An 18,576-nucleotide genomic window follows, 5' to 3' on the forward strand; every position below is an offset into this window, starting at 1 on the left:
AGTAAATATTAACATTAAATTTCCAATTCCGTATATAATGTGCAGTAAGTTAAATCATATAAGTCAATACGTTTGAAATACAAAACGATCGATACGCCCATACCTACTATGCTACTACCTACTATGCTACTATGCTACCCCTCACCCCCCCCCCCCTCCCCTTCAAATCAACATTCTGTTAAGGTTTCTAAATATAGTACAAGACCTCAGGCTACTTTAATTCACTGTAACATAAAATAAGAAGGGTTTGGTAGAATTAAATTTAATAAAAAATGACCCACTTTTGTTGGAGCTGTTATCTGATCCATTGCAATTTAAATCCATGAAGATCCCAAATTAAATTTTAGCACCTATTTCCCAAGCTTCTATGTGTGCTCACATTTGAGGAGGAATCAGCAAGTTTGAATAGAGTGATCTAGGTTACAATGTCCATTACATATACCAATATGACAAAAGTGGTGATGATAATAAAAGTATGTTGTTTTTATGTATAAGTACAATATTATATTTTTATAGCTTGTGGTCTTCTACTCAATCAATTACATTGAACACTAAACATAATACACGAAAATAAGTTTTCTTTTCTTCATTTTGTTAACAATTTCAGGTTATTTTTGTTTATTCTAAACTAAAATACATGTTATTTTTATCTAAATTGTTTAGATCGATCTGTTTTCTGTTTTAATTTTCATTTTTCTCAAAGTATTGACTTTTTTGTAAGAATTATTTACATCCTTTCGAGGAGTACAATATCCTATAAATAAAATAAAATAACAAATTTGTTTTGAATAATATTTTCTGACACAAGTATTTTGCAGGGTCGAAGATTTAGGCTAAACAGTAACTCCAGTTTATTTTTCATATATCAATACAAACGAAATAGAAAACTAAGAAAATTTACAAATATTCATATTGATTTAATACAGTAGTACCAATTTACTCACCTTCAAAAGAAAACTATACATATATATATATATTGTCAAAAATGGGGTAAAGGAATTTACTCTCAAAGAGTAAAAGATATAAATCTGTAAATATGATAGCAATTGTCAACAAAATGATGAAGTGATAAGTTATTTTATGTTTTAAAACACAAATTGCAGCAATTAGTTCCTTACTTTGAGTGTTTGAAGTTATTGAAAAGTATAACTGCAAACTTACAAAATGATTATTTTATCGTATTTCAACTATTTGATTTTTTTTAGTTTAAAGGATGAATCATACACTTACAAAGTCATTAGTAAATTCAACCGTATATTTTTTTAATTGTTTGGTGATCCATTGTGGATCTTACATTTGGACAATAAATTTGAAACAAAATTTAGAAATACTTGCTCATACTACTGAGTAAATCATAATTTTTCAATAAAATGTTTAATATAATTAAATGTCGTGTTAGATTTACCATTTTCCTGCTAAACATCACATTGGTAAATTCTAATGAAATTGATAAGAAAATTTCACAGGAAATTGTTCAATTATAAAGCACTTGACTTGAGTCATTTCTTCATTTATTTCCAAAACTACTTAAATTATCAAGATGCAACAAGTACTCATTCTATCTGTCGACAAAAAAGTCAGCCTTTCGACATCTTTCTGTTTTTTATTGGCATATTTCATTGCACGGTTTCAGAAATGATTTCGATGGCATCTTTTTCCTTAAAGTTGTAAAAGAAACAGTTTTAAAAGATAGTATTAACATTTCTCAATCATGTTAATTACAGTTTATACAATGTTTTACCTTCATCTCAGAGGATATGATGCTTTCTCCGTTGGGTAGACCATTCCAGTAAATGGAGGTTGAATCCTGGTTGGAACCGTAGACACCGTTAAGGTTTGTATCATCGCCATTACATGCTTCATGCCACCAACCACCCAGTTTGAAATCGGCACAAGTGTTGGTACTTTCAGTAATGTCCCTGTCAGATGTACTGAATGCTTTACCATTCTGATCGCTGAGACCATCACTGAGACCTGCAAGACATAAAGATATCAATGGAATAATTACAGAGCGATATACGGTAGATACCTGCATTAGCAATCTGATTTATTGTTCACAAATGATATTTAGCCTCTGGAATGCTCTTTATTCCACAAAGATATTTATTTGACCAAAATATTCACAATGATTTCACAGATTGGCTTAAATGCATACAACTTTTTCAGAACGTGCAAATGGATAGACTGAGAAAAAGTAAACACTACGTTGTCATAGCTTATATTAGGCATATTATTCTAACACTGAGAGTAATGAGAATACTCACTCCAAGTTCAGCTAGGAACAAGTTTTACATGTGCAAGCATGAAATTGCTTTCTACAAATTCAGTCCATTTTGGTGAAAAAAAACAAACAGAAGAGTAAATGCCGGGATATGTTGTACATGTCATATGTACTGAGTGAGCTTAGATATTTCTCACAGGTACTATCACTGGAACCTGCAAGTAACAACATTTCCGATATCAAGGAGAGTGGAAAGGAGAGTGGGAAAAGGAGGTCACGATATTAAGAATCATTTACCCTGATTTTTATTTAACCGGTAAGATGTATCGAGGCAGTGGCGGAGCGTCCATACAGTCAGAGGGGGCGGATGCCCCCCTGACGGACTAAAATGGACTGCTGGCGCCCTTTTCAGCTTTTTACCACTTTTTACTTATTCGCGATTATTGACTTTTTAATTGCGCTCTCAAATACTTATTGACATTTGTCACATTTAGTTGGTGTAATTTTCTGACAAAATGGCGATGACACCTATTTATTATTCCTTTATCTGCAAATTAGCAAGGCCCGGAAAGGGTCATTTCTGGCCATCTTTACTCAAACAAATTTTGTACGCACCGCGCCAACCTGTGGTGGCGCTCCGCTTAGATAGTGTCGTAGGCACCTCTACAGACTATTCTCGCCCCCCTGACCAATACCCTAGCTCCGCCACTGTATCGAGGAATAATTTTGGGCCTCATTCCTTATGCTTACTTTTGAAATTTTTAATTTTCAAGAATAATGGACAGATGCTTTTTAGCAACACAACGATAGACCAATCCTATATATGTACAGTTTCTGACTTATATATCATAGAGTTCATAAACCATTTATTTTGATGTAAACAAAATTTAGAGGATGCCAAAAATTCCATGATCTCATATAGTAGTATCTTTCTCATGAGTTTTTTTTCTATTCTCAATTTTCTTTGTTTGCTTTTTTCTATTTTCCATATTGAATTCCTTAACTCTATTGCTAGCATTCTTTTCATCAATGTCGATAGCCCACAAGATGCTCTATTCCAGATAAGCAGTTGCGGCATAAAGGAAGGCGGTATCAGGGGATTTGCCCCAATCCCCATGCTCCCCCTCCTAGTTTCCCCTCCCCTCGTCGGCTTCTCTAAACAATACTGATGCCCAAGTGACCCCAAAATTGGTCTGTGATGTGTTCTTTATAGAGTTGCATTTTTCCACTTCTAGAATCCACACCCCCCCCCCCTTAAAAAGAAGAACAACAACAACAACAACTAAGCATTTATTGCTTTTTCTTTGTGTTTCTTTTCATAATTTCAAATTAGAATGTTGCTGTGAAGCATATTCTAGTTTGTGTTAACATATTGTTTTCATGTTGTTATTATGATGTCACACATGGCTTGCGTTTGCTGGTTTGCTCTGTGGTGTGGCGGGCTATGAATCACGCGCTATAGAAGCGTGTACAGATGTTTTGTTTTGAATGATTCGGTTTGTGGGGCTGGAAGACAGCCAAACTGGTTCAAATTGGTTGAGTGCTCATTTGCATGTGCTCATCTGCATATAGGGTTGGCATTCAACCGATCAATAGTTGGGTGAGGGGTTAGCTATAAGTTTGGACCAATCAGGTTCAAGGGCAGAGCGTGTGACCTGTGCATTGCGTCGTACAGTAATTTGTTATACTGGAATCGGGGGTTCAAGTGTCTCCTAAAGATGTATCGGGGAGTTTAAGTTTATCCCCGAAGCCTACAGACGTATAACAGAGGGCTCCGTAATTTATATTTATAATAAGCATATGCTTGTGTATTTTAATCATCCCAAGTTATAGTTATATTCATCATTGAGTTTAAATACCAAGAGTCAATCAAAAGGAACTTATTAAACAAATATCCGCCTTTGAAGACTATTTATGAAGACTTTCATGTTTACGCTCGGTTTAACGTTACTGGTGCAAGGCCCGGCTCACCGTTACCAACTTATACCTGGAACTATCAAAAATAAGCCTTACATTGCCACTGAAACAGCTGTCATCAGTATCTCGTATTAACTTCAATTTTATAGCGTCAGCATTTGCAAAATCCATCTCTGTTACAGAAAATAAGTATTGTACTAAGTAAAGAAAATCATTAAAAGTTGAAACACGTGTGGTGTGATGATGTCATATTTAGACTTGCTCAAGTCTTCAGCTTGATATCTCTCAGTGGTGGTCTAAGCTTTTTCTTAGCTTTTGGAGGAAGTCGTCCACACAGATTTCTCTAACACAGCGACCAATGATCACAGTGGACTTTGTGTCTCCTTTAACAAATTAGCAAAAGCAATACAAACCATCACACACTTAACTTAAGGGGAAAGTTTACATAAGATCACACAAACTTTCACCTGGAGAAAGCAATCAGCATGAGAACTGTTACTGCTTGAACTCATAACCTTAGGCCAATATTTAACACTCACGTCTAGAAACGAACGGAATCCCTATGCATTTGCAAACACAATTGTGTTTGTCTACTTACTGTTGGTGCCAAAAAATCGAGACGCATGCAACTCGTACTTTTCCCCCTCTTCCTTGATGATAAATTTCTGATAACAAGCGTGGTATGAAGTCCCACTGTTGCTCACAAGATCGATCCGAAGTCTATATGTGCCAGGCTCCTTTGTCAGGTAATGCAACTTTTCATTTCCAAGCCAAAACTCATGATCCAGCTGTCCAAACCCTTCTTTATAGCTGGTCCAGTTACGGTTGAAATCAACAGAACCGTTTACACGACGCTGAAAAACCTTTACAAGAAACAAAACAAAGAAGCAAGAACAAAATTACAGGATTGCAAAACGAAAAGAAGCAAAAATGATTAAAGGTCAAAAATTAAATATACCTAGACATTCACTGTTTATTGCGCGGGTGGATGTAAGATTTTACAAAGGAGGGGAGGGGTGTGTGGCCGGGGTCCTTGAAGCCGACTCCCATGTAAGGGGTGTTGCTCCTTCCTCTGAGAACATAAAAAATAATATTAGACATAAATAGTGCATTCCGAGGCATATTTAAGGTTATAAATTATGTGTAGCCTACATGCAAGGCGTTGTAAATAACTACTTTTATTTATTTATGTTGTGTTGGTATGAAATTGGAAAAGCAGTGTGGTGTAGAACCTCATATCCCTTGATCTGTGCCTGTATTGAAACTATCTACTTATTCACCAGACTCCTTAAAAATGTTTCAGGATATTAGCATGCGAGATATGTTACCAACAATATACTGACAACCATAGAACTAACGATGAATCATTTAAGGCATGACTTGTGGCATAACTTCAGTCTTGATATGTCATAGTCCAACAACAATGATACATTGGGTGCTCCGTAGTGTTTGTATAGCTGTTAGGTTTTCTAGAAATTCAGCTTTAAAATTGTTCACGTCTGTAATGCCCCTTTAATGCTAAATTGTTGATAACGTCGGCTCCTCAGTTCAGGCCCGAAATTTTAAAGTTAAGCCATTGTTTTTAAATGTTTACAATGATCTCAACCAAAAATGTGCTTTTATTTGCAAGTGAACAACAGAGCGCCCTTACTTAACCTCCTTTCTCCAAACATTTGACAAAATCGCAGTAATTTGTTAACCGAATGCAAAAGCAGCTAGCTAAGTCTATACCTTAAATATCCCTCACAAATTCATGTGAACAGCATAGCACCATTGGACGACAATCAATATCATTTCTGCTTGACAAATTTGTGATGACTTGTAAACATTATTTGAGGCTGTTGCACACAATTACAACAGGGTGGCAAGGTTGTAAGGTTTCAATAAATAATTATCATAGAAACTTTTCTGATACCATGAAATGCTATTGATATCCTGGATTCATTATCAAATTCTCATACCAATGCAGTCCATAATCCTTTTTAGTCAAATTTAAATTCAAGTGATGAAAGCAATTTTGTTAACAATTCCATTTGCGTTTGATTATCATATAATATGCCAAGAAATGGCTTTGAGTACATGCATAGGCATCAAATGGAAACATATATAAATGGAAAAAATACTGATAACTTGTAAAGTATCGCTCACTTTAAGTAAAAAATATTGATATATAGAGAGCGCTCGTTTGATGAATCGCAATGTTAATTTAAGGTCATACGCCATACTTTTGACGAAATCGCCGAATTAGTAGCCGAATGCAAAAGTTGCTAGCTAGATATACCTTAAATTTCCCTCCCAGCTCGCCGGTTGACATGTTGGCATTTCAACACCTTCCTAAACCCACAGAGTTCTTCCCTGTACAAGATAGTATAGATGGAGTTCAGGGTACAGTAAATAACAATGGTAGTAAACCTTCTAGATACTTACAGTCCATCCACGTTGGGTGCATAAGTTCGACTCCATATCATACAGAGTCTCCATATCGCAATAAGCTTCAAAAGGGCCTTCAGTCCAATCATTAGGTGTGATTTTGTATATGCCACTCATCATGCACCCAGCTGTGTAGATTGCTCTACAGTTTGTCAGGCTACCATCAATAATGCTCATACTCTGGAATTTAAATGAAGAAAACACTAAGTTTGCAATTTATGATAATGGAGATATTAATCACTGAAAACATAAGGAATAAATAGACAAGATGAGGTATGAGAATTAGAGGAATAGGAACTCGAAAAGAGAGCAATGCAGCAAATGTTTGAAGTTTTACTTGCTTGATTTTGTTACTAACATACCTTTATATAAGTTAAAGGCAATGATTAGGTTTCAGTTTCAGTTGATCTATTATTTTCATCTCTGAGGAGGAATATGAGTCACACTACTATAACAAAGAAAAGCAGAAAAATACTAGATGGGAGGCAATTAGTGTGTAAGTAGAGAAGATCTTTGACACTTTTGTTACAGGTTGTATCTACAGCCATGCATCCATGGTATGCAGTGGCGGACTGGCAACACAGGCATTTGGGCAATGCCCGGTGGGCTGGGGAGCCTGGTAAAAATTACAGCCCATTTTCACAGTAGTTAATAGAATACAGACGGGCTGTGTAGAAATATATTTTTAACTGTGGGAATCAGCTCATGAAATCACCATGTTAGTTAGCCTGTTAGTTCGTAACAAAAGAACGTGCTATTGGCAACCCGTCCTTGCTAATGGATTTCATTTAGGTTTTTTACCATTGTTTTTCAAGCATGTTGTCACAAAATGCTTGAAAAACTAAATAAAATCCAGTCTAAACATATACTTTTGTTTACGTTTTTAACATTCCTTAGTTTAATCAAGTGTTGCTTCTGGAAAACTATTTTTGGGTCATTTTTAAATGTTTATTGTAAGCTACAAAATTGCGAAATATAGCACCATTTTGTATCTAGGAATACCTTAACTTCAAAAAATCTAAATCTAATCCTTAGACCCCTCCCCCAGGATGGCGATCACTATGTATGTAGCATGTCAATGAATAATGGGCTGGTCTAGGTGCAAAATGCCCAGGTCGGTTTTAAGACCCAGTCCGCCCCTGATGGTATGTAACTCTTGTCATGCCATCAGTCTACCTGCCTTTGTATTTTATGCTTGCTTTAAATGTTGGCCCTTTTGTATCTGTTTTGTATGTGCCATTTAAATGGTAAGAAAAGAGGGCAGAGAGGAAAAGGTGGTGGTTGGAATGCAATGAATGGAGAGTAACCCTCAGTTCGACATATAACTTCTCGTACAACCCCGAACACATAACGTATGGTGAAGGTGCCGGGCAGAGCTTTCTCTGATACATATCATCAAGAATGCGTTTATTCCACGAAAGTGTTAAACCCAGCACCCTGTTAATGTTATACATGTTGTGAAAGATTTCAGGAGAACGTCCAAAGGTAGTATTACCTGTAATTTCTAGTTTAGTTAATCATTTCACGAGAAACATATTTGGAACTTACATCAACTAGAATATAACCAGGAAAGAATTTGGGGAACAATTTGTTGAAGGCAAGATCACCTGTTTACCATTGGATTTCTGGAGACATGTGGTTCGTCTTAATATGTGCCATCATGCATAGGTTACGGGTAAGGTTATACCAGACTCAATCTGTGTACGTTTTTTTTTTATATATACAATTGTAGCGATATGTAGCTGATTGTAAACAGTACATAATCGGTGAAAAGACTTCATAAATACCTTTTAGTTTACAACAGGCATTATTACAGATAGTTCCAAGTTTACACAAGAATTTTAATCCTACTAGAAAAACAGAATTTGTTGTTTTTGGAATTTTTGGTGATGCCGTACAGATAAATGCACATTTCAATTGTTAATTTTATTTTTAAAACAAAAGAATCAATTCTATATTTTTTGGTATCGATAAACATCCGCCAGAAGGTGAGAGCAGAAGAAAGGAGGACAGGAGGTTGTCGGAAAGACTTTCATGTTACATTTTCTAGAACAGTTTTATGACCTAGTATTAAATTAGGCCTACACTAAAGGTTTACCGAGCATGCTCCATTATTGTTGATGCCAGCTTTGGTGGTGGTTGCTCCAGCTTTGGAGGTGATGGGGCAAGCTTGAAAAAGAAGAAAAGAAAAGCAAAGAAGGGATGAGAGGAGAGGGAAGACGTTTACTTTCAAAACTTGTTTTATTTGCATATCATATAATATCATTGTTGTCATCAAACGATAATCATTATTTTCCTATCTATTTGAAGTATTGTTTGAACATTGCAATAAAACTGTCTCTACTAAAGGCAATTTCAAGCAAGCTCACTATCTCTCTCTCGTTATACCAAACTTGTTTCTTTCCAAGGAACGGTAGCATGTTTTTACATATGTTAAGACATGATTCACTTTTGTCTTTTGTCATTAATCAATTTCCCTCCTAACGTGTAATTATGTGCCATTTTCACCTCTTTATTCCCCTCATTGTGTCTCATACAGTATTATCTTAAAACGTTTTTAATTGATATTTCGTCGATTGTTTACATTTTTATCTTCCAAAGATTGTAAAGAAATGGAAACAAAAGGAAACCAGAATGCAAAATGCATTGATGTTTCGATAACTTCAATGCACAAGACTTCCGCTTGTTAGTATAACCAGAACTAGCTGTTACAATTACACTATGGCATGATAACACAGGTCAGTCTACTGTACGTGGCTATACACACCTCCATTAAAAACAATAGAGGTCCTGTACTTAATGTTATGAATCCACACACCAAGTATTAGAGGTATCCACGATTTCCATCGTTACATATCATGTAAAAGGTTTTTCAGAGTTTGACCTCTGGTGACCTATTGGAGATTTGACCTAACAAGCAATAGGATTCTTGTACTTAATATGGCAAATCCATATACCATGTATGAAAAGTATCCATGATTTCTACCATGAGAAATCATGTTGTGAAGGTTTTCAGGCCCCGACAAATATTTTTGAAATACTCGCTATTTGGGGACCATAACAAAAAATCTACTCGCCAAATTCCACTCGCCACTAGGCCTACGATATTTGGTCAAGTTTCCAAAGTACAGATCTGCAACATCAATACTTTCTATGAACAAAGGTTAGGTAGTTAGGCAGATGCATGGTGCTACGTAATTGCGCATTAGAAAGTCATGTTTCTTTGCAGTACGAAATTAAAAGTTTTCCACCAAAAGTAAGTGTTGAACAAAGTGAAACATGACAAAGAATCATAAATAAGCAGCTGTATTGTCTCAAACAATTAAAAATACACCATCTGTAAAAATACCTACGAAGATAGCTTGGCTTCTGTTACATTAGGGCTCCTCTACTTAACTAGGCATATACTATACAGAAACTAGGTGTGCGGGAGTCCTATGCATATACAGTTCCTCACTGCTACTTTGAACCGCTGCTCCATTAGAGCAACGACTTCGTACATTTTCCTAATTATTTATCTGTCTTTTAGCTGCAGATTGATGCGCGAAAAATATCGCTATTACTCCATTTCACTGCCTAAATCAAAGCGATCTTTTACGCAATGATAATCTGAGGTTGTAAGAGCATCTCTCTTCCAAAATTCCTAGCAGTAAGTTAGTAACAACTGCAAACATGTCTCGAAACTTCTTAAATTGTTCTATACTTTGCTAATTATGACTGATAGCCAGTAGGAAATTTGCCTTAAGAAATAATGAAGATGTTTTGCCATCTTAAGTGTATTGGTATTCTGACTCGTATTCTTCACGTTGTTGTGTTAACGAACCCTATTCTACCCAACCGTTGCTGGCCTAGACAACATGAAATTGCTCAAAGGCCTACCCAGGTTTGTTCAAGTTGTCCCATAAACGTGAGGAAAGTCGAACGTTACTTTTAAGGCCTAGCTATGCTGAAACTAGTGGAAGAGACTACACAAATTGAGATCAACAGCCAATCCAGACAAAAGCTAGTGAACTCACTGCCAAACTAAGACCCTTTTACACAATTATTTCGAATTGGTCATAGTAAAAAATCTAACTAGACGAACTGTTAAGTTTCATAAATGCTGCCTGGTCACAACGAAACTACATCCAACCTGAAATAAATATAAACGTCCAATAGAACCGCATGATCATGATTACAGTACTACCACCACTAATTCTTTTTTTCACAGTAGACCAACAATACGCTGATGATATCTCTTGGGCATCAACTGGTCAGCATATACTGCAAGATATCGAAAAACAAGTTTCTGACAAACTGGCAGGAAGAAATCTGAAAATCAATTGCACAAAAACTGAGAAATTTTCAATCACAAGAAAAGGAAATGAATGTTGGAAGAAGTGTAAATATGCTGGAAGCTTGCTGGGGACCGAAGAAGACATTAACCGAAGAATTGGTATAACCAACGGTGATTTCAACACACTGTCAAGCATTTTTAAAAGCAAAAACATAAGCCGGAACATTAAGCTTAGGATTTTTGAGACTTTATTAAAGAGTATTTTTTATACAATTGCGAACTGTGGGGCACAACGAAGGATCTTGATTGCAAAATTGACACTTTTCAAAGGAGACTACTTCGAAATATTCTCAACATTAGATGGACCAATAATAATTGGTTATCAAATGATGAGCTCTACAGCGAAACCAACCAAACACCTTGGTCATCCATAGTCGCACATAGAAGACTGAGATTTTTCGGTCATCTAGCAAGACTCCAGGAGGACGCTCCAGCAAAAGTTGCTTTAAGAGAAGCCCTGAGACATACTGGTAAACCAGTACAGTAGGACGCCCGTGACTACCTTGATTGGAAAAATAAAGTCGCAATTTAAGGACATTAATATTAACAATTTCGAGGAAGCAATGAACCTTGCGCAAGATCGTGATACGTGGCGGAGGTTAATCACTGAGCATGTCGGATAGACGAGACTCAACTTACTACTACTACTAATAGAACCGCTGTACTGAAAAGTGCACCTTTTTTGCACGCAAAATAAGGCTTCCAAGCGGCACCTTGAAGCCAATGCAAATTTGGTCAAGCTTTCTGTTTTAGATTCCACGGATGCCCATAGGCTCATCTCCAATTGCCCATAGCCTCCTATTAGTATGAGGCGTAACGCACATTGGGAGAGACGATAGCTTATAAAACAAGGTTCCACAATTTGGAGTCTTGTGACTCCAAATGACCTTTGACCTCAATCAAATTTTGTACTGAACGCGTACCAACTTCATACTAAATATGAGATTCGTCCAACCTTCCCTTCTTGAGTTATTGTCTTTACTTGAACTTAATGTGGTACTCCTTCACACGCAATACGAGATTGATCCAAGCTTTCCTTCTTGATATATCGTGTTTACAAGGTTTCCACAGTTTGACCTCTTGTGATCTCATATGAACTTTGCCCTCCACCAAAAACAATAGGATTCTTCTACTTGCTTTAATGCATGCACATGTCAAGTATTAAAACTTCCCGTGCTTCCTAACTTGAGATATTGTCTTTACAAGGTTTCCACAGTTTGACCTCTGGTGATCTTAGATGAACTTTAACTTCCACCAAAGCAATAGGGTTCTTCTACTCAATATGGGGCATCTACATGCCAGCTTGCCAAGTACAAATGGTATCCATGATTCCTGTCTTGAAATATTGTGTTTACAAGCTGGGCACCACACGCACATACATTCACCCAGTACAACCCCACACATACACTCCCACACACCATCATGACTGCATAGGTTTCTATTGTCATCAAAACCAAGGCTTACCACTAAACGCTTGGCACGAAACGCTGAGAGTAAATATTGAATGTGTACGATATATTTACCTTCCATAAATTTATGACATATTTACCAAAATCGTTCATTTATTTCATTTTGAAGACCTCAAATTAGAAACGAAGTCAAACAAAAGCAAGCTGATTTAAGAATTCCATCTACTTTTATCTCATAAGTTAGAATTCGCATTTTCAACCCTTCTATTATATGATAACTGAACGAGATAAAGAAACAAAATGGATGGTAGATATTGAACGTGCTGTAGGCCCTAGGACAAATGCCTCCTCCTAATCACACATGTTCGAGGCTGGTGTGGGATTGGAAGTTGGGTTTGGTTGGCATTGGGGTTTCGGTGAAGGTGACTATAAGGTCGGGATCGATTAGAGGAGGGTTTTGGGGAGAAAGCAGAGGTGGGATGGGCGAAGTGGGGGAGAGGACTGTAAGATGGGGGGGGGGGTATGATATGGGTTAAGAGCTCTGAATTTGGCCTGCAGTTAGAACAAAATTGTGCAAATAATTGATAAATTTAAATATGCAGTTTTCCCAAGTTCTGACTCTCTTATTGTAGTTATTCTAAGATATATAGAAGTGCTTACTTCTGCTATGTAGCTGTTCTTTAGACTAAGGTCTGCATCAATTTCAAGTAGTTGCACTAAAGAAATTTGAAAGGGGGAAAATGCAGAGAAGCAATACCATCATACAGTATATATCTCTGTCTATAGTGATTATGACATCACTAAAACGTCTCAAACTGGTTTGGAAATGAACAGGTATGTGCCATATGTCAATCATCTTTTTTCATCATTTATATAAACTTGTTTCATTTCAGGCTGGTGATAGATAATGGCACGCTTAAAGAAAAGAGAAATATATACTTCAGATTGGTAGATATCGTACCTTAATGTCCTGTTGCTGACTCTAAATGTGGTTAATAGCGCAGGCTAGGCTGGTGCGGTATCCCGGGGCCAAAGTTAAGTCTTATCGCTGAAACCAACAGGTAATTATTGGTACTAAACCTGCAGTCAGTACACCAAACTGGCTGCCAAAGTAAAGTCTTATCGCTGAAACCAAACAGGTACAGTAATTACTGGTACTAAACCTGCAGTCAGTACACCAAACTGGCCTTTTGTATTCATTTTATTAGTGCACACTGTTTATTCATCTATATATCCAGATGTCTCATTCTTTTATCTTCCATTGGGCCCACCAAAAATAGTATTAAGGTGATCAGCCCAGTGATGTACAGTAAGTAAAATGCCCCCAATGTACTGTTTAAGGCCCCTGGGAATAATCAAAACAAGCCCTTCAATCGGAAGTTGGGCCCACTATAAATTAGATGGATTTAATTGATAGTAAATATCTTGCAGGAATGTTATTATGTGCTACTCAGTCTGCTATAATGTATGTTTTGCGTTCATTGCATATAATTAAAACAAATCCACTATAAGACCACCAATGTTATGAAAACATTTCTTCATTGGATACTTAAAGTTCTAGGGAAAAGGTTCACACGCAGGGACAGTAGTAAGCTAGGTTACATAGCATATCCTACTCACAAAGTGTTATTACATTGTTCTAAAGTTAGTGTCTTTACTTTGACAAAGGCATTGGTATATCTTATTAAAACTATTTGAGGACAAGTGTTAAGAAATCACTGATGATTTTATTCATTTTTAATAATGCTCAGAACAGTTGTTCAAGTTTGCTCCCGACACAAAACAAATCAAAGGAAACCCTGTCCTTACAAGAGAACGCAAGAGAGTGCTTTATCCCTGTGAGTAGAGGTGTCAAATATAAAACATTGCCCACCAAATAGAATAAATGTAATTAGATAATGTAGAATCTTGAAAGTTGCGTCCCACGTTTTTCATTAAAATGGTTTATAGTAACCAACTGCTTCAAAGGCGAGCTATCCATGACTACATGAGTTATTATTCACCAGATTGTAGTGATAACCTCCTTTCATATTTTTAAAAATGATATTTAGCTCTTTTGTCCCATCTTTATTGTTATCAAATGATGATCAATATTTTCATATCTATTTGAAGTATTGCTTGAACAACAACAAAAGATTGTCCTGATCAAAGGCAATGTCAAGCTCTCTCTTGCTCTCTCGTTATAGCAAACAATTTATGTTTTTGGCAAATCTGTAACATGTAGTTTAGGTCGAGACATCATAATTAACTTTTGCCATTCTTGATTTTCCCTCCTGTGTATACTTAAGGGCCATTTTCACCTCTTTATTTCCCTCATGGTTTCTCATAATATATTAAAACGTCTCTAATCAATATTAATTGTTTCCATTTTCATCTTTCAATTGATTAATATCTACATAAGACATTTATGATTATAAATAAATGAAGACGGAGGTGGAGAGGGTGGGGTAGGGAGAGTAGTATGGGATGTAATGTAAGATTGGGATGGGTGTGATATGGGTTTATGTTAAAGCTCATCTTGCCTGCAGTAAGTGCAAATAATTTATCAATTTTCGATACTTGGTTTCTCTCAAGTTCTGACCCTCTTAGGTTTTCTCAGATATTAAGAAGCTTTTACTTCTACCAGAGAGTTGTCATCTAGACAAAAAGGCTTGCAACAATTTCAAGTAGTTGTGTTAAAGCAATATCACCATGTCCCTGTCTGTGGTGATTATGACGTGACGGTCACTAAAACGTCTCAAACTTCAGTCTACTGGTCATTGGTTTGGAAATTAACAGGTCTGCGCCAGATATCAATCATCTTGTTCACCATTTACATAAAAGACTAACGCACTTGTTTCGTTTCAGGCTGGTGATAGATAATGGCTGGCTTAACGAAAAGAGAAATATATACTTCAGATTGGTAGATATCGTATCTCGATGTCCTGTTGCTAACTCTAGATTAGGTTAATAGCGCAGGCTAGACTGGTGCGGTATCCCAGGGCCAAGATAAAGTAATATCGCTGAAACCAAACAAGTAACTATTGGTATTAAACCAGCAGTCAGTACACCAAACTGGCCCCATGTATACTTTTTATTAGTGCACATTGCTTATTCATCTATCCAGTCTCATTCTTTTATCTTACATTGGGCAAACCAAAAATAGTAATAAAGCGATTAGCCCAGTAAGTAAAATGTCCCGAGTGTACTGTTTTAGGCCCCTCAGAATAATCAAAGCAGGCCCTTTAATCGGAAGCCGGGCCCACTACAAATCAGATGGATTTAATTGATAGTTAATATCTTGCAGGAATGTTATTATGTGTTACTCAGTCTGTTATAACGTATGCTTTGCGTTCATTGCATATAATTAACACAAATCTATTAATAAAACCACCAATCATGTTATGAAAACATTTCTTCATTGGATACTTAAAGTTCAAGGAAAAATGTTCACACGCAGGGACAGTAGTAAGCTAGGGTTACATAGCATAGTCAACTCACAATGTGTTATTACATTCTTTTTAAGTTACTGTGTTTACTGTTGCGTCCCACGTTTTTAATTAATGGATTAAAGTAACCAACTGCTTCAAAGGCGAGCTATCCATGACTACATGATTTTTGCTAACTAGATTTTAGTGATACCTCCTTTCATAGTTTCAAAATGATATTTAGCTCTTTTGTCCCATCTTTATTGTTATCAAACAATAAGCGCTCTCTCACTCTCTAGTTATAGCAAACAATTTATGTTTTCCACGAATCGGTAACATGTACTTTACTGTAGGTCGTAACATCCCTATTCACTTTTGCCATTCTTCATTTTTCCTCCTGTGTAATTAAGGACCATTGTCACCTCTTGATTTCCGTCATGGTTTCTCTTATTATATTAAAACGTTTCTGATCAATTTTAATTGTTTCCATTTCATCTTTCAATTGTTTAAAATCTAGATAAGACATTTATGATTGTAAATAAATTTGGGAAAAAAGAAAGGTAACAAAAGGAAACCAGGTAACCCGAAAGAGACTTTACTTTTCATTTTGGCAATAAACGCTGAGAGTAAACATTGAACTTGTGCAATTATTTACCTTCCGTAATATATATCATTTTAACGATAACCACCGCTCCTTCATGACGCATGTTATACATATACCAAATTAGAGCTTGGAGTCCTTTGGTGGAGGCTGGGATTGGAAATTGGGTTGATTGACATTCTGGTTTGGGAGAAGGTGACTATGAGGTCAGGATAGCTTAGAGGAGGGTTTTGGAAGAAGGCGGAGGGGATGGGTGTGATATGGGTTTATGTTAAAGCTCATCTTGCCTGCAGTTAGTGCAAATAATTTATCAATTTTCGATACTTGGTTTCTCTCAAGTTCTAACCCTCTTGGGTTTTCTCAGATATTAAGAAGTGTTTACTTCTACCAGGGAGTTGTCATCTATACTATTAGGATTGCACCAATTTCAAGTAGTTGTATTAAAAAATTTGAAAGGAACAATTAATGCACAGAAGCAATATCATCATTTCCCTGTCTATGGTGATTATGAGGTCATTAAAACATCTCAAACGACAGTCTACTTTACATAAATGATATTTTTCATTTTTGGTTTTTATTACCTCATTTCCAAAGCAAGTAAACATAGCTTTGGATACTTGAAAGTAGTTGTTAGTTACTAAAATGTCCCCAATGTACTGCTTTAGGCCCCTCAGAATAATAAAAAACAGGCCTTGAATCGAAAGTCAGGCCATCTATAAACTAGATACATTTATGTATACAGATACTGTACATCTAGCAGGATCATCACATAAGAGCACCTCGGTTCATCAGCCGTTTGTTTTGTTCTTTTGCATTCAGCTGGGAAGAATTGAGAATTATAGTAGCACAATGTTCCATTTAGAATTACTTAAATAGATCTAAATTATAGTCTAAATATACCAAAGAATGAACCATTTGACTTCAAAGTTTTTCTTTTCTTTAGAAGTGTCGACCTAGATCACCATCCACCCCCCCCCCCCTCCTCCCGCTACACTAGAGGGCAGGTCCAAGCTATTTGCACTGTGACGTACGGGACATTTCAGAGACTTAAATGTGTCTAAAAGTTATAAAAAATCTATATTCCAGAAACTTTTTTCAGGTTTTCATATTTGTTATTGCTGCTACTTTATTTTATGAAGATTTCCTACACTTGCTTTAATTAGGTCCCATCTTAATTAATGTACAGTGTGACGTACGGGACCAGAGAATTTTGTGTTTTTTTTACTAAAGAGCAAAGCTGAAATCCCTCTGAAATTAGGAGGGCAGTAATCAAGCTGTTATAACTAGTGAATAGCCTAACCTTCCAAGGGCTAAGCTGTAACATATTAGAAAAAAATATGAAGCCATTCCAGTTCAGTGATTACACAAACTAAAATTGTCCTGTGACGTACGGGACATGTGACGTACGGGACAATTTGTCCAAATAAAAATTGACTATGAAAACTCATATTTTTATTCCTGAATATATATACCATAACAAGCTGATTTCTACATAAAAACATTAATTTGGATATGCCAGAACAATGTCATAGATAATTTCATGCCATATTTCCTTCTTTCGGGGATCGAAAAGATCAGTGACTGTACTTGTGAGATCATTCCACTACATGAAACATGGAATGCATAAAGTATTAATCTACTCTACACATACATCAAATACTCATAACATCAATTTTAGCTTTGTTAGACCACAAATGATCAAAGATGCAAATTTTGGTGCAAAACTGTTTTGGTATATATACTGCACAACACTGTATCATACTCCCCACTATTGACCCTCAAGTTGAAATATGATCGATCCCATTCAAAACATATCAAAATGTCCACAGTAACGTCCACATAATGTCCATCTATGAAACTAGTACAACAAAGAAAGAAACTCTATAGACCTAATACTGGTTACCAGACCAAATACTCATAACATCAATTCTAGCTTTGTTAGACCACAAATGATTCAAGATGCAAAGTTTTGATACAAAACTGTTTCGGTATATATACTGTACAACACTGTATCATACTCCCCACTATTGACCCTCAAGTTGAAATATGATCCATCCCATTCAAAACATACCAAAATGTCCACAGTAATGTCCACGTAATGTCCATCTATGAAACTTAGTACAACAAAGAAAACTCTAAAGACCTAATACTGGTTACCAGACCAAATACTCATAACATCAATTCTAGCTTTGTTAGACCACAAATGATTCAAGATGCAAAGTTTTGATACAAAACTGTTTTCGTATATACTGTAC

The 18,576-nt window shown here is 36.2% G+C and overlaps 1 protein-coding gene across 7 annotated transcripts in view; it reads right to left on the reverse strand.

The window, feature by feature from the left end:
* LOC139976450 (uncharacterized) overlaps nucleotides 1-18,576 on the reverse strand; it is a 95,095-nt gene that overhangs the window by 60,377 nt on the left and 16,142 nt on the right. For 6 of the 7 annotated variants that reach the window (XM_071985193.1, XM_071985192.1, XM_071985190.1 and 3 more), the window contains 4 exons: nucleotides 8,667-8,737; nucleotides 6,566-6,748; nucleotides 4,737-5,001; nucleotides 1,742-1,974 (listed from right to left, as the gene is read on the reverse strand). In XM_071985193.1, coding sequence (XP_071841294.1) covers nucleotides 1,742-1,974; nucleotides 4,737-5,001; nucleotides 6,566-6,748; nucleotides 8,667-8,737 — 752 coding nt within the window. The remainder of the gene's footprint in view (nucleotides 1-1,741; nucleotides 1,975-4,736; nucleotides 5,002-6,565; nucleotides 6,749-8,666; nucleotides 8,738-18,576) is intronic. The other variant, XM_071985195.1, reaches the window with a different exon arrangement.

The sequence above is a fragment of the Apostichopus japonicus genome, chromosome 11 (assembly GCF_037975245.1).
Source record: "Apostichopus japonicus isolate 1M-3 chromosome 11, ASM3797524v1, whole genome shotgun sequence".
Taxonomy (NCBI): Eukaryota; Metazoa; Echinodermata; class Holothuroidea; order Aspidochirotida; family Stichopodidae; genus Apostichopus; species Apostichopus japonicus.